General features: G+C 49.3%; 1 protein-coding gene across 1 annotated transcript; it reads right to left on the bottom strand.

The window, feature by feature from the left end:
- Nucleotides 1-11,423: 11,423 nt before the first annotated feature.
- ZFTRAF1 (zinc finger TRAF-type containing 1) lies at nt 11,424-26,219 on the bottom strand. The gene is made up of 4 exons (XM_056854136.1): nt 25,775-26,219; nt 15,711-15,949; nt 14,978-15,189; nt 11,424-11,959 (listed from the first exon to the last, which is right to left on the bottom strand). The coding sequence occupies exons 1-4, from the start codon at nt 26,123-26,125 to the stop codon at nt 11,568-11,570; spliced, it is 1,194 nt and encodes a 397-aa protein (XP_056710114.1). The 5' UTR covers nt 26,126-26,219; the 3' UTR covers nt 11,424-11,567.
- Nucleotides 26,220-27,063: the final 844 nt, after the last annotated feature.

The raw sequence follows: 27,063 nt of genomic DNA, 5'->3' as shown, positions 1-27,063 counted from the left end.
CAACTACCGTCCTATTAGTCTCTTATCCATAACTGGCAAACTATATGCGAAACATCTAGAACAGCGCTTGCGCTGCTGGGTAAAGGACAACAATATTATTGGACCTGAACAGATTGGATTCTCTAAAAATAAATCAACCTTGGACCATTGTTTAACTTTACTAACCCTGGCTGAGAAGTATATAAAAACTGGCACGAAGAAACTTTACGTTGCCTTTATTGATTTAAAAAGTGCATTTGATTCAGTTATAAGAGACAAACTTTGGGCTAAGTTGAGCAATCTAGGAATAGATCAGCGGCTTTTACTCCTTTTGAAGAAACTTCACATTGGTACTTCGTGCCGGGTCAAATTTTCTTCAAATGGTTTTCTTACTGACAAAATCCCATCCAACAAGGGTGTAAAACAAGGGTGTGTTCTTGCTCCCCTTCTTTTTAATTTCTTTCTTTCTGATCTGCCTGGAGCGTTGGAGTCTGTGGACGGCCACCCTCCCAAATTAGGTGGCAGAGCAGTGCCTTGCCTTCTGTACGCAGATGATACGGCAATTCTATCTTTTACCAAAGTTGGTCTTCAGCGTTAATTGATGGCCTTTGAGAAATACTGCAGCCTAAATGAGCTCAAAATTAATTATTCCAAGTCCAATGTTATGGTTTTTAATAGAAAGTGGGTCTCCTATAGATGGCATATTGGTAAGAACAAGATCCAACAAGTTAAATGTTATACATATGTGGGCATTACATTTAATTTTAACCTTCAGTGGGCAACTCATAGGAGGTCTATTAATCTGGGGAAATTGTCTTCCAATCAATTAAAAGCCTTCTTTTTTCCAAAGGAAATCAATTTGTTCCTGCCGCTGTTAAAGTTTTTAACTCTAAAATTTTACCTCAGGTTCTTTATGGGGTTCCTATATGGTTTAACACTTTTAATCATGAAGTGGAGGCGATTCAAGCATCCTTTTTTAGACAAATTATGGGCTTCCCAAACTGTGTTTCTTATTATGCATTGTGTTCTGAATTAGGATTAAATTTAATTGAAACTAAGGCATGGATGTTAACTCTTCGTTATTGGCTTAAACTGTATTTTAATACTGATGATGGTTCGCTTCTTTTTTATTAAAGGAAATTTATAATACCTCTTGGGATCATAAAATTCGATCTAAAATAAGATCCATTGGCATTTCCCTGGAGGAGTTAACTTTCTCCTCAGAAGTTTATATTTTTAAGATGATTAAACAGAGGCTTTTAGATATTGAACTTCAAAAAATACAGCTGTCGCAACCCCGTCTGTTCATCAGCTATATTAAATCTTAAGAATGTTGCGGGATGTATCCCCTATTATCTATCCAATCTTGATAGTCCTAGCCATCGCAGAGTTTTTTCTCTTGCGCGAGTAAATGCCTTCCCATCAAAGTTGTTATATGGAAGGTTTCAAAATATTCCTAAACATGAACGGAAATGTGAATGTGGCTCCAACTCTTTGGACTCAATCAAGCACATATTGCTAGATTGCTCATTATATGCATCCGCTAGGAAGAAATGGTTAAATACTTGGATACATTCTAAATATTATCTTCCTAATGAAATAAAATGTCAAATTTTATTGAATGATACAACAGTAGAGATCACTGTGGCGGTGGCCAATTTCTTAGTCGATGTGTTAATGAAAAATTTGGGAAACTCTGTGTTATGATTTTATGTTTGTTTTAGCTTTTTTAGCTGATAGTTGTATTTATACTGTTTTTTCTTCTTTGTAATATTGGATATGCCATTAAAGGTTTATTGATTGATTGATTGAATGAGCGTTCATTGGTTCATACTGAAAGTGACGGGCGGGTGGTGGTGGAAAATTATGAATGGAGGGCTGGAGAGAATGCAGAGAGGCCAGCAAGTGGTTCTGATTCCAAACGACCAAAGTACTTCTTCCTCTGGTCTGTGACGCCATGGAACTCACTGCCGCTAGGTTCAGTGCTTTGAACAAGAGTTTGTTAAGACTTGCCTGGCCATTTGTTTTGGGGCACTAAATGAGGGCAACTCTTTTGAGGACCTTTCAGGGAAAGCAGGCAGGCATTCTTTCCTACCAAACAAGGGAGACGACAGACTCGTTGGGCTTGGTTTGTTTAGAGCAGTGGGGTAGAACTAGTCTAAATAAAATTGTAAGAGTTGATTCTGAAGGGCCCTTTGAGGTTACAATATGCCCTCTTAAGGCAAGGTCCTAGCAGCAGCGCGTGTGAGGAGTTGGGCAAACAGCAGAGCTTTTATCATCAGGCGCTGGAGTATTTCCAGCCCTTTAAAAGTCCCACTGACAAGTCTTTCGGCCTTTGCCTATTTGCTGGCTGCCCATGTGGCATCATCCCCCCTCCCAATAAAAATTCAAGGCTACCTTCAGTGACCCAACTAGCCCAGTACCGTGTACTCTTTGGCAGCGGTTTCTCCAGAATGGCAAGCATGGTGTTTTCACACATCATTAGGTAGTGTACTGTCAATGCACTAAAGCAATTGTTTGCAACTGGATTTGCATATGTGAAACAAGGAAACCCAGTTGCAAATGATTGCTGTAGCGCATGGAGAGCCAGCGTGGTGTAGCGGTTAAAGTGTCGGACAAGAATCTGGGAGGCCCAGGTTCAAATCCCCACTCATGCCATGGAAGCTTGCTGGGTGACCTTGGACAAGTCCCACACTTTCAGCCTAACCTACCTCACAGGGTTGTTGTGAGGATTAAACAGGCGGGAGGAGAATGATGTAAGCTGCTTTGGGTTCCTATTGGGGTGAAAGGCAGGATATAAATGAAGTAAATAAATTGTCCAACATGTGTGGCAGCAGCCAGAGGGCTTTTCTGAACAGGGCAAACCTGGGACTGTCTGCATGCGAAGCAGGTGCTCTGCAGTTCTCCCTGTATACCCAGTGATGATTCAGCACACCTGCTCTGCCAGGTGCTGCCACCTTTTTGCAGGGAAAGACGTTGGGCTCTAACTACCTGCTTTCAGACTGCACAACCCTGGCCATTTATCCCACATCTCTGATTCGTCATGATACTAATTCATCATTTCCTTTCTACATCTACCCTAAAAGGGGACCTCAGGAACTTGCCAGCTTCAAAAGTTACCGCTTCAAGTCAAAGGATTTCCGTTTCCATGGAATAACTGACAAAGGAACAGAGCTAGCCCCGTTGCTCTCTAGCCAAATCCCAAAAGATATGTAACGGCTTTTGTTCCACCCAGAGCCACCAAATTGACACAACAGAGGGTTATTTCCTGCTGGTGAAAGAAAGGTTTTCTTCGGCCACAAAAAAACAAGCTATGCTAAGCATCATGTACAGAGGCCACCTGGGGCAGCAGCTGTAGTAGGGAGGGGGGAAACTGGACGAGACAGAGTGAAAAGGCTGGCTGGAGCCAACCCATAGTTTTGGCACCTTGCCATGCTTCAGCCAATTTCCTTCCTCCCTCCCATCACAGCTCACCGACACCCCCCCCCTTTTTGTTGCTGGAGGTCTGCAGCATTCCCTCTTAAGCCTTTATGCTTAATTTCATTTGGGGTAGGCCAACACACACTAACCAATCAGACTGCTTCAGATATCTCCATCAAACAGAAGCAGCTGGGCCTGTAGAAGGTCCCAGATGCAAATCTGGGGAACCCTATTTAAAAAGGAGTCCTGCCTAATCTTGGAGAGCCACGGCATGTCAGCATATACAACATGGAGACAGGTGGGCCCGTGGTCTGATTCCTTCTAAGGCAACCTCCTCTGTCTACATGGGAATGAAGAGTCATCTCGTAGGAGGCGTGGATTGTTTATTGTAAAAATGAACTTAATGTGCAACATGTTAAAGGTTATGACTTAACTTAAAACAAGTTGAATTAGTCTAAGTTAACTTTCTTGTTTTTTCTTTTTTGTTAATAACTGTAGAAGGTTTTATAAAATATTTTATAAAGAATTAGAAAATAATTGCTAAGAGGATTACGAAGATAAGTTAGAGATAGAAGAAGGAAGAGGGGAAGTCAAAGTAGGGGAAGATGATTGTTATATATATGTTAGATTTAATTGAGAATTAGAAAAGATTGAAAGGCAATGTTAATTGATTGTATGGAGTGTATGAAAAAACAATAAAAATTTTTTTTTAAAAAGTCATCTCGTACAAGCTTGAATGCATGCAAAGAAATGAGCATTGCCTCTCCTTCCAGAACAGTGACAAGATCACCAGGCTACTCTCTAAGGAGATGGTGGACATAGAATTGTTGAGTTGGAAGGGGCCATACAGGACATCTAGTCCAACCCCCTGCTTAACGCAGGATCAACCTAGAGCAGGGGTGGGGAACGTCAGGCCCGGGGCCCGTTTAAGGCCCGCAAAATCATTTGGTCTGGCCCTTCGTGGGATGGCAGATCTCTAGCTCAGAAGGATCTAAGACTGGTGATCTGCCCCCTCCCACGGACAGGAATAGCCTCTATTCAAGACGGATGTTTGTTTTGCTGAGAAAAGGAACCTTTTTCCCCCCTTGCAGAAGGGTCGTTAGCTATGGAGCTGCTAGAACTGCCCAAGAAACTGGAGAAACATATTCCCTCTGTACTACAAGAGGGCTGGGGGCAGAAGTGGTGACAATAGAGGGGTTAAAGAGGGCAGGGCCAGAATGTGCGGGGGGCAGGGGGAGTTCTTAGCCAGTGTGTCCTCATTTCATCCATGCAGGCGGAGGTAGCAGGAGCTGGCTGTAGAATCCAGCCCCGACCATGCAAAGCAGGAGCAACTCTGGCATGCGGCTGGACGGCTACGCCTGGCTGGTGCAACAGATCATCCTGTGCCACCAGGTGGGCGAGTGCGCCACCAGTTGGATGCCTGCCTGCCTGTGTGTGGGGGGGTCATCTGGGGCAGCTGCCTGCTTGGAGCTTGGTCGGCTAATTTTTAAGTTGATAATTTTTTATGGCCCGCGAATGATGTTATAAATGGCCCTTGGTGGAAAAAAGGTTCCCCACCCCTGGCCTAGAGCATCCCTGAGAAGTGCTTGCCAGCCTCTGCTTAAAGACTGCCAGTAAGGGGGAGCTCACCACCTCCCTAGGTAGCTGATTCCAGTGTCCAACAACTCTGTCAAAAATTTCTTCCTAATGACCAGCCGGTTACTTTCCTCCTGCAATTTAAACCCATTACTACAAGTCCTATCCTCTGATGCCAATAGGAACAATTCCATGCCCACCTCTAAGTGACAGCCCTTCAAATACTTCAAGAAAGCGATCACAGAAACAAGTGGAAGTGTGAACAAAAACAGCCCAGCCGCAAATATGCAATTTTCACACACCTTTCCTCTCTTTTTTCTGACAAAGGAGCTCGCCTATCCCACGGTTCCTCCTCAATCCCCAACCCCTGCAGGCAATTGGTGCCTTCCGCAGTGCAGTCAAGAGCTTCATCTATGATCTGCTTCAGCCCTGAAGCTGTTCTAATATTTGGATAAAACAGCCAACTACACCAAGCAGGTGCCTTAAACAGAAGCCAGAAGCTACTTCTAGGAAAGCCATTTTTAAAAAATGACTTTTAAAAACAATTTGTTCAAGCCTTCACCCACGAGAGGGTTAGCAACTTCTCTGTTGGTATTTTAAATGTGGCTATGGGCATTTAAATGGGGCTATGGGCCCTGTGGCACAGAGTGGTAAGCTGCAGTACTTGCAGTCAAAAAGCTCTGCTCATGACCAGAGTTCGATCCCGACAGAAGTCGGTTTCAGGTAGCCGGTTCAAGGTTGACTCAGCCTTCCATCCTTCCGAAGTCAGTAAAATGAGTACCCAGCTTGCTGGGGGTAAAGTGCAGATGACTGGGGAAGGCAATGGCAAACCACCCTGTATACATAGTCTACCTAGTAAATGTTGGGATGTGACATCACCCCATGGGTCAGGAATGACGCGGGGCTTGCACAGGGGACTACCTTTACCTTTTATGGGCATTTTCCTCCACCCTCGCCCAAAGTACCTGCACAAGAGGGTCACGTTTTGCCTTTGCTAGGCTGGGTCAGCAGCTGTGCTCTTTTCCGCACCCTTTAAGTCTGCTCAAAATACTTCAGACCACTTAAGGCCTGGCACAATTCAACTACCAAACTTCCAAGGGACTAGGAAAGGGCAGCGCACCTGGAATCAGACTCAATTTGCAGCCTCTTAAAAGTAGGCAGCGGGCCTAACTGCACCTTTGTCCTTTAAACTGCTTTGCAATTCAAGGTGAAAAGGCCCTGGACAACACCCACTCTCCTAGCTGGGGCGGGGGCTCAGTGGGAGCCTCTGCTTGGCATGCAGAAGGTCCCAGGTTCAATCCCCGGCATCTCGTTAAAAAGGACCAGGCATTAGGTGATGTGAAAGCCTTCTGCCTGGGACTCTGGAGAGCGCTGCTGGTCTGAGTAGGCAATACTGACCTTCATGGACCAATAGTTTGGGGAGGAGCTTTGGCTCAGTGGAAGAGCCTCTGCTTGGCAGGCAGAAGGTCCCGGGTACAATCCCTGGCAAATCCAGTTCAGGACCAAGCAGTAGATCCAAGATGTTAGTGTATCGAACTTTTAATTGCTTAAATTGTATTTGTGAGCTGTTTTGAGTATCCACTGGGAGGAAAAAAGGGGCACAAACACTTTTTTAAAAGTCTACCGAAGTTGAGATGTTGGGGACGCTGGTCTGCAATTCTGGCTCTTCCGCTCATCCATGCTGTCTCCCCCTGCCCCACCCCAGTCTTGGTCTTCTCCTGGGGCTGGACTCCCAGATGGCAAAAATAGCCATACGCTCCATCCCATCCAGCAGCTCTCATCCTCAAAGGAGGGCAGGGATGTCGGGAGAGTTATCCGTGGCTCTGTAACCTCTAGGCTGGTCTGCCATATTACGGTCCACAGACCACAAGAATGGCAAAGTCAGTGTGCTGTGCGCATGCTTTGTGCTTAAGACATCACAATACTTGCTCAGTACTGGGATACTTCAGGGGAAAGGAACAGGGCCAGAAAGCAGAAGAGTTGGTTTTTATATGCCGACTTTCTCTACCACTCAAACCGGCTTACAATCACCTTCCCTTCCCCTCCCCACAACAGACACCCTGTGAGGTAGGTGGAGCTGAGTGACTAGCCCAAGGTCAATTAGCTGGCTTCGTGTGTAGGAGTGGGGAAACAAATCCAGTTCACCAGATTAGCCTCCACCACTCATGTGGTGGAGCGGGGAATCAAACCAGGTTCTCCAGATCAGGCTCCACCGCTCCAAACCACCACTCTTAACCACTACACCACACAGGGCCCGGCCTCATCCTATTCTTTGCCCATTTGTTTCTCTTCTGTGGAATAGGAAGCCACACAGGTTTTCTTCCACAGAAGGTGGTGGCTAAGAGTTCGCCCCCCGCGTGGCAGGTGTCAACGGACAGAGAAAGCAGACAGCCCGGCTTGCTACGGTCCTCGAGTCCGCCAACACTCTGGAAAGGAACCGAGTCTTGGTCAAGCACGCACACAGAGACAGGATGGTTTGGCAATTTTCTTTAAACTACTTTACATACAGAAACTTCAAACAAACGCAGACCACGAAAGGAACAGAAGAAATCATTCCCAACAACATTAAAACCATTCCTCATGTTAAAAGCCATTTAGGTATATGTTTAGTGCTCACAAAAGTGGGGGGAAAGACACGAGGGAACGAGAGAAGCCAAGGACGGATCCCTCAGCAGTGCCGCTGGAGCAGCCCCGGCCCCTCTGTGGTCCTTGCCCCGAGTCTCCCTAGCCAGCCTGTGGGGGGGTGGGGGTGGAGAAAGCAGAGCAGGCAGCAAATCCCATGGTGTAAAAGGGCCTGGAGGCTGAATCCCATCCAGCCACTCCGGTCTTCCTCTTTCTCTCCACACAGGAGCTTCCCAGTTGGAGCCCAAGGCCTGCCCGAGGGGCCCCCACCCTCTCCCTCTGCAACAGAAAGGAACAGGAACACAAACAATGAAAATCAGGCCCAGTACAAAGGACATACCCATCTCGCAACCCAACCCTTCGTTTTCCTCTTCTTAAATTATTTTAAAGTCTACATTCGCTAGTTCAATAAATTACCCACAGTGAATACTGTAAGGAGGTTTGTGGTCTGCCAGTCACCAGCAAGGCCCTGGCACGGAGGAGCAGGCTACAATCTTTTAGGCGCCTAGCACAGAACTAGACAGGTAAGGCTCAGCTACCGAGGAGGAGTTGGGGGACAGAGTCCCAGGGGGAAGGGGAGGAACGGAAGCAGAGAAGCATGGTGCTGGCCGGCAGTGGTAAGTCGGGCTGCCAGGCGTACCTTGGGGAAACCCGGCCCACGAGGGTGGCTGCTACTCTGACACCTGGGCCGCTGAGCCAGTCCTGCCATCTCCACTTCCAACGCGACGGTTTCCCTTGGGGGTAAGATGGAGGTAACTGCCATCATCATAACATGAGAAACAGCAGCCACCAGGGACAGAATAATTCACTCCATTCTGTTTGCTAGGATTCAGGCCACTCACACGAGCTACACAGAAAGAACTGGGCAAGATTTAATCTTGCCCCCCCCCAAAACCAGGGGATTATGAAGTGCCTCCTCCCCTTCCCAAGGTCTCTGTGGCTGCCACTTGGTGCCGTTCAGAACCCGAGCGCCAGCTGCCTGGCCTGGCAGTGGGACTAGCCACCGCTAAACTTCTTTGCAGTGGAGCCTCCTGGGGAGGGAAGGAGCTAGCAGCAGCCCAGTTGGTGCCAGGGGAGAACTGTGTGCTGCAGCTGGAGATGCGGCACAAAGAGACAGGCGGGGAAAACCTACGTGGCCCTCCTGCGGCACAAAGCTCTCAACTGGCTGCTGTGCGCCACCCTTCCTTCCCAGAACTGTAGCTCTGGGCTATGCAGCCGAAGGTGCTGCCCCCCAAGCAAGTTGCTCTCTTCCAAATGGCTCCAGCACCTTCCATGAAACGTTCATGAGAAGCTGGGGCAGCTAGCCTTTTGAACTGGCCATGTAAAGTTTGTAACCTGTGGCTCTTTGTGCGAAGCAGGCCTACAAGGCTTGGCAGCTTTCCTTTTCCCCATACGCTCTCAACCATACTTAAAGGTCAGCTAACTCTGAAGACAATTCCTGGCGCTTTCACACAAACTCTGGCAGACTCTTGGCCTCCACAGTCCATTCCCATACACACTAAGGGGAGATGTTTGGTATGCACAATTCAGAAACACGGGAGTCCCTTTGTGGTCAAGTCCACAGCTGCCTGGCCACAGCCAGATGTGCTCCAACTTAAGGTTACCCAGCCAGCTTCGCTAAGTAAGCTCTTGCACTTCAGGGAAAGCACGCGCCCACCTGTCTGCATCGCAACAGCCTACAAGTTTCCCCCAGTGTGCATATCGGATCTCGACCCCAGGGGACAGCACACCCTGGTTCCAAACACATCAGCCAAAGTTGGCTCTGGCTAGAGTTCCCCTAATACGAGGCAGATCCCCACATGCACATGGGGCCAGCCCTTCTCATTCTGAGGCAGTGTCCTGGCCTTCAGAGCCCATTTTAAGAACTCTCTCGTAGACCACTAGTTCTGAGGAAATGCTCGATACAAGGAGGGCAGCCTGTTTTGTGGTGTACTGAGAACACCATGATTACAAACACCCGTTGTCTGGATGGGTTAGGTGTACACTTATCTAAGGCCTCAACAGCCCTGGCACAATAGTCAGCCATATCTTGACTGCCAACCTAAACTGCAGCCTCGCCAACCCTGACTCAGGGACCCTCATCGGCTTTGAAGGAAGAGTCAGAGTAGGCTAAGAAACACCTAGCATTTCTTACTACACGGTCCAGAACAAGCCATTTATCCCACTCCTGCTTCCAAGAGCCGCGGCTGCATCCCCCAAGTTTCCGAGGCGTCCGAAAGGGCTTGAAGGTCAGTTGCCGAAGCTGATCCTCTGCAGAGCTTGTGGGAACAACAGCAGCCAGGACAACCCTGCCTGCTCTCTCAGGAACCAGCCCCCAGCCAGGGAGGGTTGCCTGTGCTGCCCTGAGATCACCAACCCAGGGAAACCTCGTCAGACACCTGGCAGAGGAACATTGACGTGGTGGATCACATGTTATATAGGGCCTTGTCCACAAGGGGCATCATCACTCCTCTGGTTTCCAAAACAGCTTTCTGATCACACCTGTTGATTATGGGGGGGGGGTTCTTGAAGGAGAAAAGGGGGATATGAAAGCCAGGGGGCAGAAGCTGGTTTGTTTACTGTTAACAGCACAACTCCCAGCCAAGGCAGCACCTGCAACAGGTTCTCAACAGTTTTTACAGAAACACACCTGATCCAGTTAATCCATATAAAGTGTTAATTGCTAAATGTCGCTTCCTTAAAAAAAAAAAAAAAAGCCGAGGGGGGGGGGAGGGAGAAGGCATAAAATTATCTTGAATGCACAGTATCAACATACAAGTTTCTCATGATATAGTCTTCATCTACCACCAACTCCCCCTCAGTTTAAAATACTTCTTAAGCGCATTGAGCAAAATATCCCTGTAGATCTCACTGAAATTTGGTGAATGGCCCCACAATCCCCATCCATAAACCTGCTATATATACTTTACATACATAAAATCACATTGTAAAATTGCATAATTACTAGAAGAGCCTGTTAACGCATTTGCACAAGGGTTTTTTTTTTTTTCTTCTCCAAAGGTATCGGGAAAGCTCCCAAGACAGACAGAATTATCACCCTGCATTCCGAGAAGTCTGCACTCATTTTGGGTCAGCTCTACAGAGGTCCTTGGTCTGCCACATCTCAAGCCGGTTGGTGGAGGCAAGGGATGGAGGGAACAGGGTGGACAGGGCAGTCTTGAGGACCAGAGACGGGGCGGATCTGGGCTAGCGTTTTGTGAAGTGCGATACAAGCCGTGGCTGAGGGCACAGGGTTCGAGGGAAGGAAAGATCAGCAACTTTTTGTTATTAACCTTCCATAATTCTAACTCCTTTTCACATGCTTCTGCACATTAGTTACCAATGCAACGGCAAAAGAAAGCCGGGGGAGGGAATTGTTTGGATGACTGTCAGTGCCTCGCTAACTCGTTCATGCCGCAAAGCCCTTGGGACGCAGCTTTGTCCCTCTCCGTAAACGTAATACTCTTGGAATGTGGCCTTTCAGCCCAGCAGCCTGACAAAAATCCCCTCGCTCGGGGATCCCTGAAGGTGTCTACTGAAGAATCATCCCCCCCATTTGCTTTATTCCAATACAACGAAGATAAAACCTACCAGATAACACTCGTTACTTTCGAAACAGAATGTTACCCACTGAGGCACGACAGGAATCTTACCCCCAACCACGCTGACACTATTGTTGGAGATCACACACACCATGACACAAACGCAGCTTTTTTCACAATGTATTAACCAGTGTTGCCAGCTTTCCCTCCTGACACGCTCCGGCCTCAACGGTGCCCTGCGTCAAGCCGGTTCCCCTGCTCGATGGGAGACCCAAGGCAGCGACCGCTCGAACGCCGCTGGTGCACCACGCATGCAGAAACGTTCTCTTTAAAAATCATCAAATAATTGTGGAATCACAAAAAGGGGCCGAGGCAGCCATAACGAGGTAACTCTGGTTCAGTGGTGCTCTGTTTCTCTCTTGGTCACTTCCTGAAAGAGCCAAGCTATGCTTACTTCTGTATCTGGAATATAAAGAGACGAAGGTTGATGTTCTTGGCTGCCAGCAACTTATTACATTCCACGGAGTCTATGATGGGGAGCGGCACGTAGTCGGTTTCATTGTTCTCGTTGGTAAAGACAAAGTGATAGATCACGGGGTTGATTTTTACGTCATCATAAGGACCCTTGAGCAGCAGGAACGAGCACTCCATGGGGGAGTTGATCTTGCTCTTGAGGATGAGCTGGAAGGAGAGGGTCCGCTTACACGAGAGGTTGGGGTTGCGCTCCGAGTCATTCACCCGGGCCTTCAGCACCCAGGTCTGGTTCAGCACCGTGAACCTTGGGGTTTCATAGTAGAGGCGGGTGATGAAGTCGTCTGTTCGGTAAGGACGGAACTGAACCTCTGCAAAAGAGCAAAAAGAAGGGGGCGGGGAGGAATGGAAGAAAGGGGGAGAACATTAAAACCGAAGAAGCGGGCAGCAGGAAAAAACAAAACTCACGTTACCTGTAGCTACTGTGTGGGGCCTTCTTTGCCAGGACGTAAGGAGACAACAAGGGTGAGAGAAGTCATTCAGAGCCAGTTAAGGGCAGAAGCAACGGGGCTTCTTGGGGGGAGAGGGAGCAGGGAAGAGGAGAAAAGGAGATAAAAATCAATGCATTTCATCACTTTATCACAGTTTAATCATTGCTAAAGCTTTGCGGAGAGGAAGAAGCGGCAGCAGAGAACACAACCAGCTGCAACCACGCACGCCCGTCTGATGCTGTAGTGCCTCAGGCAAGGAGGCAGAAGGCTGCAGTGGCAGAGTGAGTGACCAGTCCAGGAATCGACACTTCATGAGGATTTCTACCCCACATTTATTTATCCAGAGGGAGGATGGAGTGGCTTCTCATCACTGAGAGTCTCTAGCCATCTTTCACCTTGCTTCTTCTTTGCTTCAGTGGTGCCTGGTACCACAGAACGCTATGCTGAGTCTCATCACGCCACCAAACTTAGATCGCCATGTACAACCATACCACAGCTCTGACATTCAGGCTCGTTACACAGCCAGACCTTCCAAGTTGGGGGCTTCTTGAAGACCTGCTTAAGACCTCTTGGGACACTTTGACAATCACTAGAAGTAGGAACACAATAATTCAGCATTGCGGAAGGAAAAGGCAGTTGGTTTTGAATTCATTACAGATGTCCACACCCAAATATAGGTGCATAAAAACCAAGCCAGACAATGCAATTCTTGTAACATTGCACTTTTATTTTATTGGCATCAACAATACAGATCTGTGTATTAGCAAGGCACAATTATGTACCACCACAATCCAAAAAATCAGAAACGGCATGGGGAAAAAAATCTTCAAGTTTTTTTTTTCACAGAGTGCAGAAAATCCTGGGGTTAGATACATAAAGACAAAGAACAGTACACTGAATCATCTGAGGCTCTATCCAATTTTAGACCCAAATGTTTTAGCAGAGTCCACTGTCCGTCTGTCAAAAACCCTTCTCCAGTAGAGTCCAAAGTGCAAGGAGGTATTTTGTTTTGTTCAAGTTTATCAACATGGCTGGTTCAGTGTTTTAAAGTCTTTGGTGTACAAAACCCATGGAATCTCACAGCACAAGTTCTGGGACTGGGAACCTCTGTGTACATTTAAGCATTCTTCGGTGTTTCCAGGGGACCATTAAGGAACGCTCGGCAGCAACACCTGGACAAAGGAGGCGATGGAGTTATTCAAGCCACACAACCAGATCCCGACTCAGCGTTTCTGATCGCTCCGGGTCAAGCAGCGAGTGCCTCTCTGGCTAGAGGCCATCTCCTTTCCAGAGAAGAGGAAGGATCTCTGCCCCTCTCCTCTCACAGGCAGAGGCACCCCAGTGTTCAAGAACACCGGATGGGGGAAAGCCACCCCCTGCACCCACCTTCACCCTGTGTAGGATGAACCCCCCATGCCACCCTGCCCCCTGGCTCCACGGCAGAGCCATTTCCATCCTGCATTCAGTTCTGGCACCATTGGGGTGTCCCACTGGACTGTTTGCCAGCCCAGTTTCAGCTGTTTTCCCGGGTGCCCACTGGGAGCGGTCAACTTTTCAGCAGGGAGGTAGCCGGTCACCTTGCTTCATCACCTGAGCTCAATTTTCCTGAGCTCCCGCTCATTCAGACTCCATTCTGCTTTGCTTTCTAAGTGCTAAGCACCTCCGCTAACTCAACTAAGACAAGCACAATCATTTCGGGTTCCAGAACTTGCTTGGTCAAAGGCAGAATTCATGACAGGGGAGAGCAGGTTAAATCCAAGCAGTTTCTCTCTGTAGGAAAAGTGAACATTTACTGCCAAAGAAAGTGGTTTCCGCTACCTTTCCTCCCTCCCAACTTCAAGAAACTCAGAGCCATTAACTGCTTCTTTCCACATGTTCTGCCAAAGGCATTTTCAAGCCCACTTCAGGATTCACACCCATGGAGGCACAGGCTTACCTGCAAAAGTACTTTAGCTTGGTTGTGTTAAATGACAGTTTGGTTTCTTCCGTCACAACCCATGCTACTTTAGCTTTGTTGATTCCACACCAGGGAAGGGGGGAAGGGGAGAGAGACAGATGTTGTAACCTTGTACTAGGTGAAGAGAACCAAGGATAGAACATACCTAACACAAGAAAACTACATGCAGCTTCAAGCTCACTGCAGGTGGAGGCAGAACTATCTACAAAATTTGCAGAATATGTAATCCATCACATGATGTAATCCATCACATGAATAACCAATCGATAGCTACTCTGGGAATTCTACATTGCTTTTTTCCACAAGAAAGGATTTTCAGTATATCATTAATAGCCCACAAGTGCCTGATGTTTGCTGACAGACCAGCTTCCCAGACAAAGCAGATGACTAGTAAAGAGTGTGCCTGACTCCCAAACGACAATGCTGGCTTGAATTCTTGTTCTGTGGCCTTGACTGTCAGCCCATCAAATACAACTATAGCACCTTACCTTTCTGCTAGGAAGGGACCTTCCTTCTTCCATGCGACATCAAAACAGCAAAGGAAGAACGCCGGAGAACCAGGCCAAGGGCCAGATGTTGGACACTGACCATGTGACAACCAACCCCCTTGCCCCTTTCCTTTTCAGTCCTAGAGCATCACAGGTAATATTTTAGACACCCTCACCCCCACCCCGGCTCCACTCTTGAACCTGAACCCTCAAGCAGACAGGGGAGGGGTCTTGGGAGGGACACTTGGCGTAGCTGCCCTGTCTGCTCAGCACAGTCCGGCTCTTCTGACCTAGAGGAACAGTCGCTGCATGTTGCATAAGAGAAACAAAGTTCAGAAGTCGAAAACTGACACCAACGTGTAAAAGGGAGAAACTAGAAATTAAAACAAACAGTGACTTCAATCACCATTAGCTCTTTTCTGCCCACCACCTAGCCACGTCCCCATAATTTACCTGTATAGCCAATCTTCTCAAAGCTGAGCAGGCTGAAGATGCTGTTGTAGAGCTGCATCTCCTTTTTGTGGGTTTGGTCCATCTCATCCAGGATCTCCATCAGTTCGTTCCCGGTCTTGGTCGGGTGCGTGCACTCCGCCTCGTGGACAGTTAGCTCGTGATAAGGACCCTGCCACGGGCACCCAATCCGCTTGTACTTGCACCGAGAGACCCTAAGTTCAAGCAAGGAAGACAAGGCCCAAATCAGCGGGACGCAGACACCACAGCACAAAAGCTCACGACCCAATGAATCAGAGGGCAACAAAGAATGCCTGTAACCGATCAGCAAGAGCCACAAACGTCACATTTTTCCCTTCCAAGGAGCATCTATTTTGCTGCTTACTCTGAGCAGCCCCAGCTTCTCAACAGAGATGATAAAAGATGCCGGACCGCAGGGCAAGGGCAGCCTAGAGCTGTCCTATCTTGCCCTGCCAACAGATTAGAGTCCCCTACTCCAAACCATCGCTCTTAACCACTACATCACACTGGCTCTCTCTGAGCTGGTGTGCATCTGAAGTAGATTAAACAGCAGTGATGGACTTGAGCAACAAGCATCTCACCTCCGCTGGTGTGTCAAGGGACCCCCTCGGAGTGCAGGAGCAGACCTGCCCAGCCCAACCTGCCAGCGCTGGAGCAAGTCACAGAGGACTGCCTGCCTCAGAGTCAACTGCAGCACTTCAGCAAGGGTGTTTACCTGTCCTGGCATTCTTCCTTCTGGTGCCTCTCCAGCAGCGAGCGAGGGAACTGCCGCATGCAGAAGCCACATTCTGACGGCAGCTCGCTGACCGCTTTTTCCACAGCCAGGTTTCGACAGCACAGGCTCTTGCTGATCTCACAGCGACAATTGGGGCACGTCGCCTGCTCCTCCTTCAGCCGGGCATCTGCCAGGAGGTGGATGAAACACCCAGCGCACATCAAGTGGCCATTTGTGCACTGCAGGAAAAGGGAAATCAGAACTTCAGAAGCTTCCTAGAAGGGACACATGTCTGAATTCTAGCTAGCCAATCATATTTATATTTCTAATCCCACTCTTCCTTGGAAAGCAGAGAACTGCCAACATGACATTTCCCATCAAGGCACTGGCTGTCTTTTAAATTTCAAAACCTTGTTTGTTCCGCAAAGCACTTTGCTGAATTCCTGGCTTGTTCAAACATTCATGAACAAATCACAAAGAGTTATCCCAAAAGGAACGTGCTGCCATCTTCAGCAAGAGGCGAGCAAAATGGCTTTCTGGTAATTATGGCCCTTGCTTCAATCTTTGCAAACAAGAAAGGGTCAAAATCTAAACTGTTCCAGCATGTGACCCTAAAGAACATTCTGCTGCAAACTCTGAAAGATCAAGTTTTTTTTCTCATCCTATTTCAAAAGTCAAAGATCCAAGAGTTATTTTGCTAGCAGTGCTGCACAATGACCAAGCACATCTGCGGTCCAACAGCAGCTGATGCAATCTTCAGTTTCACATCTCAACAGGTACAATTTAATTAAAATCCCTGAGCACTCAGCTGGGAAGCCTGCAAGACACATCTTGTCAACCCACATCTGAAGCATTCTTAAGGAATGACCATCTTTTATCCAACTTCCATAATGTCTGGTCACTTTAGTGTCTTCGACTCATCTCAAGAGTTTTCTCCCTCTTTCATGCACAAAGAGCATGCTCCTACAAAACACTATTTTCAAATCACCCGCAGGAGACTGGGAGAGCCCAAGAGTAGTCAGTCACTCCAACTACTGCCTGCATCGCAGACACTACCTGTAGCCTAATGTGTTTGGTGGTGGTAGGAAATGAGGTCAAGTCGCAGCCAACTTATGGCAACCCTATAAAGTTTGCAAGGCAACAGGTGGTTTCCCATTGCCTGCCTCTGCACAGTGACCCTGGACTTTCTTGGTGGTCCTCCTATCCAAGTACTAACCAGGGCCCAGCCTGTTTAGCTTCTGAGATCTGCAAGATTAGCCCAGCCTGGGCAACCCAGCTCAGGGCACTGTGTTTGGATACACGGATTAAAATGGCACAAACTTCACTCTTATGAAGCTTCTGTTACAGACCATCATATTGACTCAAGTTATACAGTTCAGGTGTCTCAATACAGAAAGAGTACTGCATGGACTAGGTTATGAACATGTTCATGCCCCCCATGCCCTTTTTAACTGAAGACATTTGAGGCGGGGGGAGGGGACAGATAAGAACATAAGAAAAGCCCTGCTGTATCAGACCAAGGTCCATCAAGTCCATCAGTCTGTTCACACAGTGCCCAACCAGGTGCATCCAATAACCCACAAACAAGACAACTGCAGCAGCATTGTCTTGCCCATGTTCCAAAGCACCTAATAGGCCTGCTCCTCTGATCCTGGAGATAATAAGTATGCATCATGACTAGCATCCATTTGGACTAATAGCAATGGGTAGCCCTCTCCTCCATGAACATGTCCACTCCCCTCTTAAAGCCTTCCAAGTTGGCAGCCATCACCACAACCTGGGGCAGGGAGTTACACAATTTAACTGTGAACATTGAATAAAACATTTTACTTGAGCAAAACTGAAGCAAAATGAGCAAGACAGTTAACAGACACTCAAGAAGCAGGAGTATTATCCCAACGCTCAGCTTTCTGCCTTGGTTTCAATTCCAGGAGATCAAAAGCCACATCCCTGGGCATCTCGATCAATGGACAGGCAGCACGATGTTGCCTCTGGCTCCTTAGTGCAAGAGCAGGTGAACAGCAGCAGCAGCACCGGGCAGGCTAAGGGGAGCTCCAAACTGGTTCCTGATGTGGCGCCTGAGCAACAAAGGCAGGACTGTGTGTCGGGAAGGGGCAGGTTTGTGGACTGCAAGGGACAGCCCGGCCTGTCCCACCTCCGCCAGTCTGCCAGATGGGGAGGCAGAAAGCTAGGGAAACAAAGAGGCCGGTTTTTCTTGTTCTCACTTGGAACTACCACAACACACCTCACTGTGGGCAATTTCACCTTCGTGGCAGCAACACAGGAAGCGACTTTGGTGCACAGCAACGTCAACAAGAAGAGGTTAGGAGGGATGTCGGAGCAAATCTGAGCTGAAGCCCCCTCAGAACCACTAAAGGGGTCAGAGGTTGCCCCTGCCCGACCCCCAGGCCAGGCAAGAGGCCATTTGCAAGCATGGTGAGACAAGAATGCCAAACTGGGAGAGGGCCCAATAAGAAGACCACCGCATCAGGTCACGTGGGGAAAAAGACCCAGGCATGGTGTCCGTCCCTAGCTCTGGTTAAGTCTACAGCCTCGGCCAGCAAAAGCCACCACTGCATTTTGATAGCCTGCCCATGAGATCAGGACCGCAGTGTTATGGCTGTGAAGAAACTAGGCAATGCCAGAAATCTAGGTCTTGGCTGCCTCCATTTTTAATAAAGTATAGCTACCTCCTTGGATGTGAGGGCGATCTGGCTGCGACATCTGTCACCCCATTGATTGCCAGGGTTGATTCAGCTGATCTGGCTGGCTAGGCGGGTGTCCCCTACTTTCCTCACAGCTCCATGTGCATCCCTCTCGAAGCTGCGCACTCAGTGGAAGAGGAAGACCATCCCAGATAGGAGTGCACCATTCTTCGGTCAAGGGTATACAATAGCTACCTCCTCTCTGCCCGCTCCCAAACAGTCCAAGAGCGGCCACAGCAATCCATGCTTTTCACCGAGACGACCACGTGAACTGCTAAATTAACCTGTACCCGTAATATCATCAGTGAATGAACTGGCATGCCAATGCTTCCTCCCTTCACGATCCTACAGTCCAACAACACAGTCACATCACTCTGTTCCACAGCTGCAAAGAAGCACTTGAGTGCCAAGAGAGAGAAATGCTCCATTTGTGCAGGCACAAAGGTGACACACATAAAGGCCCAGTTCAGCTCTTCCTACTCTGCCCAGATTAGTGCAAAAGCCAAAACTGCCCACATCACAAAGAGGTGCTAACAGGTCTAAAGCGTTTCAACTGGATGCTGTGAAAAAAGGCATTCTACTGAACAGAGGGCAGAAACCAAAGCTGAGGTCAACAGCCCCAGACAATTAAAGGAAAAAGAAGCAACCCAGAGCCATCCCAACCAATTCAAAATGCAAACAAGATCTTGTGTGTAACAAAATTATGAGATTGCAAAGGCAGCCATTAGCCACCTCACAGAGGAGACACTAAAGACAAGAAGCACACAATTTTAGGTCCGCAGGACCACGGATTCTGAAAGAGCCAGTTAAGGAACTACGAGGCTCTAGCCAAGCCAAAATAGGATGCGCCCTTTTATGTATGCTGGATTTGGACATGGGTGCAAATCCCTTTTTATCCAAAGGATTACTGGATGGTTTGGGGAAAGTCAGCCTCTCAGACTGAGCATCTTCACCTATAAAACCAAAATGCTACCAATGTAGCTCACAAAGCTGCTGCTGTGAAAATAAGATTCCAAGGCACTTTGGACCATCACAATGTTACCTAAGTCAAAAAGGGCAAGAGTCCAGTAACACCTTAAAGACTAACAAAAATATTTTCTGGTAGGGTATGAGCTTTCGTGAGCCACAGCTCACTTCTTCAGGTATTCTTCAGGTATCTGAAGAAGTGAGCTGTGGCTCACGAAAGCTCATACCCTACCAGAAAATATTTTTGTTAGTCTTTAAGGTGCTCCTGGACTCTTGCCCTTTTTGACTACTGCAAACAGACTAACACGGCTACCCACTGTGAATGTTACCTAAAACAGCAAGTATTAACCATAAATTATCCCCAGACCCTCTGGGAAGGACAACCTTTCCTAAATGTTCCCAGCATGTGGGGATGGCCCAATCAATGCACCCTGCCATTAATCTGCTTATGCGCTAAAGGCACATGTTGTCTTCTTCCACACCAGCGGCCTCTTTAGAGCCAATGACTAAACGGAGCCCTATGAAAAGTAACTGCACAGCATCACTCTCTTCTTCCTCACCTTGCTCCACACTCAAGGCCATTGTTCCCTATACATTAGCAAACTAGCACATGATTGATCATCATCAGGAACTGAAAAACAACAACTGGATTTGTACTCAAGGATTTGCGCTTTATGGAAACAGTGATGCATTCTGTCCCAGTATCCTCTAACTATAAGTTACTATATCATCAGCTTAACTAGTGCCTGCCAACTCGTGAGGATTCCCTTAGTCCCATGACTCACAAAGTGCCTTCAGACAAAAGCATGTTCGCCCATCAGAGAGAACCCAGCTCTTCTTGTTGCCAGCAAGGAAGGCTGACACTAAGGCACTTACAGCTTACCACCAAAGAACTATGGCCTGGCGAAGGCAAACTGCATCTTCCTTGTCAGTACTGGAGGAGCAAGGCAAGCAGTAGTAGTGTAGCCTCTTGTATCATACTCATCTTAAGCCTAAGCAAACCAAGCAGGCGGTTCCTTTAAGAGGCAGTCAAGGAGGGTGAGATTTTATACATTTTGTTTTATATATTCTGTGACTTCATCAGAGTGATTAGAGCCCATGGCAACACCACAGACAAATCCCACTCCAATTCCACTTGGACATTAGAGCAGTGGCCCAAATGGAGTAAGAGACACCTACTTCTCCATGACGCCACTGGTTAGCCACTTGCCAGAGGGACTGCTGAGCAATGGGCCACTGGTCCTCAGACCAAGAGAATATGGAATACAGACAGGATTTGAGTGCTAACTAGCAGGTACCAGACGAAAGTCCCAAGCACTGACCACAGACGGAGCTGAGAATTCAGTCCCACGGCAAGAGGGTGAAATATAGCCCTTCAGTGACAAGAAATACCACACAGATCACATGCCTTCCTCAATACTAGCCTTCCCAGTAACAGATCCAACATTTATAGCTTCAGAGGGTCTGCAGTACAACAGCTAGATTTGAATCCAGTAGCACCTTAGAGACAAACAAGATTTTGAGGGTATAAGCTTTCGAGAGCCAAAGCTCCTTTTATCAGATCTGACTCTCGAAAGCTTATACCCCCAAAATCTTGTTGGTCTCTTAAGGTGTTACTGGACTTGAATCTAAGATTTATAGCTGTACATCTTCAGCACAGAAAACGGCGAAAAAGCTGAGCATTTGTAGCATTTCAGTCCATGCAAATAAGAAATCCCACACAGACACTGAACAGTATATATTTCATCCTCTCTTCCAAATGGACAGAGATGGCAGTATGCTTTTTGTGGCTGTTAAGATCTCCTCCCTGGACAAATTGGCAAGAAAATGCCACAGCTATTGGAGTAGATGTAGGCCAGTTTGAACTAGCTTCCCCCACCAACAAACGCTCCGCTTGCTTTGGTAATCTGTAACACAAGAAGGAGGCTGTCTTCAATCTTAAGGGCCTCCCTCAACAACAGCTACTGTATTGTTCTAAGCCGCTCGTGTTCCCATCCATACTATGCGGAAGAAAATAGCAGCTTTCACTTGCTCCTCCAATTATACACAAAGAACAGAACCTACTGGTTTTATAGGGTTCTGAAAATTAATTCTGAGGCCCGCCAGCCAATCTGCAGTGAGGACTGAGGAAGGTGAGAGGTGGCTGTATTAAGAAACTGCCACCCAATCCGGAGCTCCCAGGGTCTGTGGAAAAGGTTGCTACATTAACACAAAATCCTTCCATTAACAGGCAAACACAGAATTGCCTGGCTGTGTCTCTCACAGACCTGCGGGGCACTGCTTCTCTTGCCAATATGTCACATTTATCTCCCTCGACTCCAACTGAGGACCCGTCCCCATCCCGTTCTTCAGCATGGAATTGTCAGGCAGCACAGCTTTGCCACTTCTTTTATGCTACAGCTGGGCAGAAAAGGCGCTGCGGATATTCTTAGGGTGTGATCACCAAAGTGTAACATCACCAAGGCGATGACCTTTGCATTTAGGGACTTAATGAAGGCAAGTCACATGCTTCCATCACATGTTCTCTGCTTCTGGTTCGCACTTGGCTTTAAGTTCAAGTCCCTGTTCCGCATCAATTAAGCAAGCCGGGGGGGGGGGGTGAAGCAGAGAGAACAGGCTGTTTTCACGCAGTAAAAGGAGCCATCTTTTGAGGCCCAGCTGGACAAAAGTCCATTTGACTGCTGCCTTCTGGTTTCTTTGCTTTGCTTGCCTGAGGAGTCCTCTGTGGCTTCTTCATTCCAAAAACGTTTGCAGGATTCAACGGAGCCCAAAAAAGGCAATCTCAGCAAGTACAGAACTAGTTAGTGCTCAAGAGAGCCACCTGCAGAAGAGCTCCTTGGCAGGATGCTTCCTGGCACAGGCAGGCGACTCCAGGCCAAAACAGAGGCAAACCGCAGAGTCCTGGAAACAAAGACCCCCTGGCAGCTCCTCTCCAAACAGGGGCCCACAAAGCAAAGCACACACCTGACTCTTTTCAGTCAGCAAGGAGAAAGGCAGGATGCCAACCTGCATTGAACACATGAAACTGCCTTCTACTGAATCAGACCCTTGGTCCATCAAAGTCAGTATTGTCTACTCAGACCGGCAGCAGCTCCCCGGGGTCTCAGGCTGAGGTCTTTCACATCACTTACTTGCCTAGTTCCTTTAACTGGAGATGCCAGGGACTGAACCTGGGACCTTCTGCACGCCAAGCACATGCCTTACCACTGAGCCACAGCCCCTCCCATTACGTATCAAAGCCCCCCTTTCTCCCAGTTACTGTCTGCTATCACCAAGAGAAGACAGAGGAGGGAGACAGGTACCCCCCAAGCATTTTGATAGCTTTTCGCTGTTTCAGATTCAGACCCCAGCCAGCCATGCCTACCTGTCTAAAAATATTGTTGTTGTCGTTTTCATTTTGTTTTTTAAGATCAGGGCTGAAGACTGGCCAGATATCATGGCCCGCTTTAACTCCTAGCAGCCAACTGCTAAGATGTCATACCTCTGTGAGGTGGAAGACTAAGAGAAAAGCTAAAGGGGCATTTTTTACAAGGCAGAACCTCTTGTTTTGTTTTTGTTTGTTTTTCTGGCCAAATATGGACTCTCAAAGAGGACTGCATCAATTTGAAAGCAATACGCATAGATTAAAATGCAAGGGAGGGGCAGGGAGCTTGGGGTACTTGGTCTCATTTGGGGGTGGAAGCCCTGGAGGCAGGATGGAAAGAAGACAGGCAGAAGAAAAAGAGAGAAGAAAGTTGGCCTCAGAATTCTGTAGGAAAAGTGTCAGAGTTCTACAGCCCAGGCAGAGGGAAGACTGGCAAATGTGTGTTGCTGTAGTGCCACATCAGACATTTGGGAATGAGTTGGAAGTGATGCTCGATCCACAGGCTAGATCAGGCCCCAAGGCTCTGCCTTTCCCCACACATACCCCATCCCTCAACAGCTTCCTAATGACTTAAATCCCCAGTTACAACAGCCGTGCTTATATCTAATACTCCTGTGTGTATGTGTGTAAAGTGCCTTCAAGTCGCAGCCGATTTATGGCGACCCCTTTTGGGGTTTTCATGGCAAGAGGCTAACAGAGGTGGTTTGCCAGTGTCTTCCTCTGCACAGCAACCCTGGACTTCCTTGGTGGTCTCCCATCCAAATACTAACCAGGGCTGACCCTGCTTAGCTTCTGAGTTCTGACGAGATCAGGCTAGCCTGGGCCATCCAGGTCAGGGCACTCCTGTACACAGTGTTAAAAAAAATCAGCACTAATCATTGTATCTAATGGCAATTGGTGGCCCCAAAAACTGCAAAGGAGAGGAAGCAAACAGTTGCTTCGGTATGTTTCTAAAAACCCAGGTTAATGTGCAGGTTTACAGAGAATATGAAAACTTGAAAAATGGGGTGTGTGTTAAACCCCTACCCAAAGTAAACAATGATACCTTGGGTTGCCTGGCAACGCAAGATGCTGCAGGGAAAGGAGAAGAAAGGAAAATAAAAGGTAGACAATTGGCTGGGGGAAGGGAGCCCTGGGCAGGTGGCAGAGGGGGCAGCCAGGCAATTGGACAAGGCGAGCAAAACAGAAAACAGGGTGGGTGAGGAAGTGGGTGATTAGGCAGGGGACCAAGAGAGGGGGCAGACAGGCCATGAACTTGGAGAGGATGAGGACAGACACAATTTCCCCTCCCTTTGTGAGTCCTCTGGTTGTACGTGTATGGAACAACAACTGGGAATGCAGAACCAGTGGCAACTGGGAACAGCCTGTGGGGCGGGGGGGAGAGAATGGAGACGCCTCAAGCTCTACTACAAAGAAGCCAAATATGGAGTGCAGAGACAGTGCAAAAATCCTGAGGAAAGGAGAATATGAATGATGACATACAGTAACTTATTCTTGAGTTACTTTTGCACTGTGCCTTTCCTCCAAGAAATTTAAAACAAATACACAGGGGGGGGGGGAGAGAGAGAGGACATGATCACAGCAACCTGAGAGAAGCCAAGCCAGGACCAGAGTTGGTGAAGTGAGAAGCTAAGCCTGTTGGCAACAAGGCACGAAGCAGAGATGGGTCACCGGGGCAGGGAAAGGGCACACACAGAGAGGGAGAAAGGAAAAGGCTGGGTGGAGCCGCTTTGCCCCCAAGGAAGCCTGAGCCAGTCAAAAAGTGGTGGAAGCCGCTTGTAAAAGATGCCCCTACTTTCCCTTTAGCTTTTTTCACAGTTTTCCACTCACAGAGGTATGACATGTTAGCAGTTGGCTGCTAGGTGTTAAAGCGGGCCATGATATCTAGGCAGTCTTCAGCCCTGATCTTAAAAAACAAAATGGCTATTAGTAAAATGCATGCCTATTTTCTCCAGGATCAGAGGAGCATGCCTCTTATATGAGGTGCTGTGGAGCACAGGCAGGACAATGCTGCTGCAGTCGTTTTGCTCGTGGACTTCCTGGAGGCACCTGGTTGGCCGCTGTGTGAGCAGACTGCTGGACTTGATGGACCTGGGTCTGATCCAGCAGGGCCTTTCTTATGTTCTTATGGAGGAGAGGGGTATTCATGTCTACTAGTCAAAAATGGCTACTAGTCATGATGCATCCCTATTCTCTCCAGGATCAGAGGAGCAGGCCCATTATATTAAGCGCTGTGGAAGATAGGCAGGTCAATGCTGCTGCAGTCGTCTTGTTTGTGCGCTTCCCAGAGGTACCTGTTTGGCCACAGTGTGGTCAGACAGCTTGCTGGACTTTGGTCTGACCCAGCATGGCCTTTCTTATGTTTTAGGGAAGGCCTAGGGAGATATTTCCAATTCCCCAGGTCCACCCTCATGCTTTGGGGGCTTCCCCCGCCCCACAAAATAATGCAACGTGATGGTGCTCGACCAAGAAGGGGACCCAAAGCAAGCAGAATAAGCCCCTCCAATGCGGAAGATTGCAACCCCCCCGCCACAGTTAACCACAAAGCTCCCCTTCCTCTAGACATACAACCAAGAAAGGGTTGCTGGGGGGGGGGCGACCCCTGAGTATGCACAAAGAGACACCCCCCCCGACATGTCACCCTTTTTAGAGGACCTGAATTACCATCCATGGCGCAACAGGGCCCCTACAGCAGCAGCCTTAGAGGCTCGACACGCGTCTTTTCACGCGTTTCAGAGTCTCCCCCCCTCCCCCATTCTTTTACAGGGATCTTGACACGCTGAAGACACGGTAATAAAACGAGTCCCGCGTCCAGCAGGAGTCAAAGGTGCGGCTTTGGGATGTCAGATCGGGCCACGCGCGTGCACGGAAGGAGGGGGGGATGGGGGAAACAGGGCGCGACCCTCCCCCTCTCGCGTGCACGCGCGTGGGCTGACCACCACGGGCGCGCGGCGCGCCTTCCCACGTGCACGGCCCCAAACCCGTGTCAACGGTGCCCGCATGGGGGGGAGGGGCGGGCGGCGGCGCACCTGGTAGACGGAGGCCTTGGGCAGGTCGAGGCAGACCGTGCAGCAGAGCACCGAGTAGAGCCGCTCCTCCAGCTTCACGCCGCCGCCGCCGCCTCCCTCGGCCCCGCCCGGCAGCTTGAGTCGCTTCTTGGGCGGCGCGTCGGAGTCTCGGTCGGCGCCGGGCTCGGGCTGCCCTTGCCGGGCGCCGCCGCCCCCTCCCGCCCCGCCCGCCCCGAGCGGCGGCCCCGGCTCCTCCGCGCCCCCCGGGCCGGGCCCCGCCGCCTCCCCCAGCGCGCCCCCGGCCCCCGCGGCCACGACGGCGGCCGCCGCCACGCCCCCGCCGCCGGGCTCCCGCTCGTCCGGCCCCGACATGCTGCTGCGGCTGAGGCGCGGCTCCTTCAGCCGGCCGCCCCCAGGCCCGGCCCGGCCGCCTCAGACGCCGCCATCTTTGTTTGGCCTCCGCGCTCCTTCCTTCCCCGACTCCGCCAGCGCCAGCCAGCCGGACGCCCCGCCTTCCCCCCCCGCCCACCCGGAGGCCCGGCCAATCGCAGCAAGCCTCTCTGTTGCCTCAGCCGGCCTCGCCCGCCAATGGCGCCGCGCAGGGTCGGCACGGGGAGATAGGCGGCCGCCGCCTCCAATCCGGAGCGCCGCCTCGAGATGGACGGCCGGCAGGACGCGCCTCCTTCGGACACTATCCGCTCAGCCAATCGCCACGCGCCGAAGGCGGAGCCGGCTGGACAGCACAAAAGACGAATCGCGTCGCTGGGTCCTGCTGTGTCGGGGAGCCCCTCCTTCAGTGGGCGGGGTCAGTGACGTCAATGGGGAGCCCTGCTCGCTGCCTTCCTTCCATTGACCCTTGTGATAGGTATTCTCTCGTGAAATGGGTCTCTGAGAGTAGACACGTGTCTGGCAGGGCAGTACACCGGCACCTCTCAGAAGAGCCCTCACGTGGGTAGTGGTGGGGCCTGCAGGACCAATCCAAATCCTCATAGCACCTAGGGCTGCCAACCTCCATGTGGGGCCTGGAGTTCTCATAGAATCATAGAGTGGGAAGGTACCACCAGGGTCATCTAGCCCAACCCCCTGCACAATGCAGGAAATTCACAACTACCTCCCCCCCACACACACCCAGTGACCCCTACACCATGCCCAGAAGATGGCCAAGGTGCCCTCCCCTGTCATCATCTGCCTAAAGTAATAGAATCAGCATTGCTGACAGATGGCCATCTAGCCTCTGCTTAAAACCCTCCAGGAAAGGAGAGCTAACCACCTCCCAAGGAAACCTGATCCACTGAGGAACCGCTCTGTCA

This window comes from Euleptes europaea, chromosome 8, assembly GCF_029931775.1.
Source record: "Euleptes europaea isolate rEulEur1 chromosome 8, rEulEur1.hap1, whole genome shotgun sequence".
NCBI lineage: Eukaryota > Metazoa > Chordata > Lepidosauria > Squamata > Sphaerodactylidae > Euleptes > Euleptes europaea.
The sequence above is the reverse complement of the archived record's forward strand: the minus strand, read 5'-3'. Positions and strand labels throughout refer to the sequence as shown.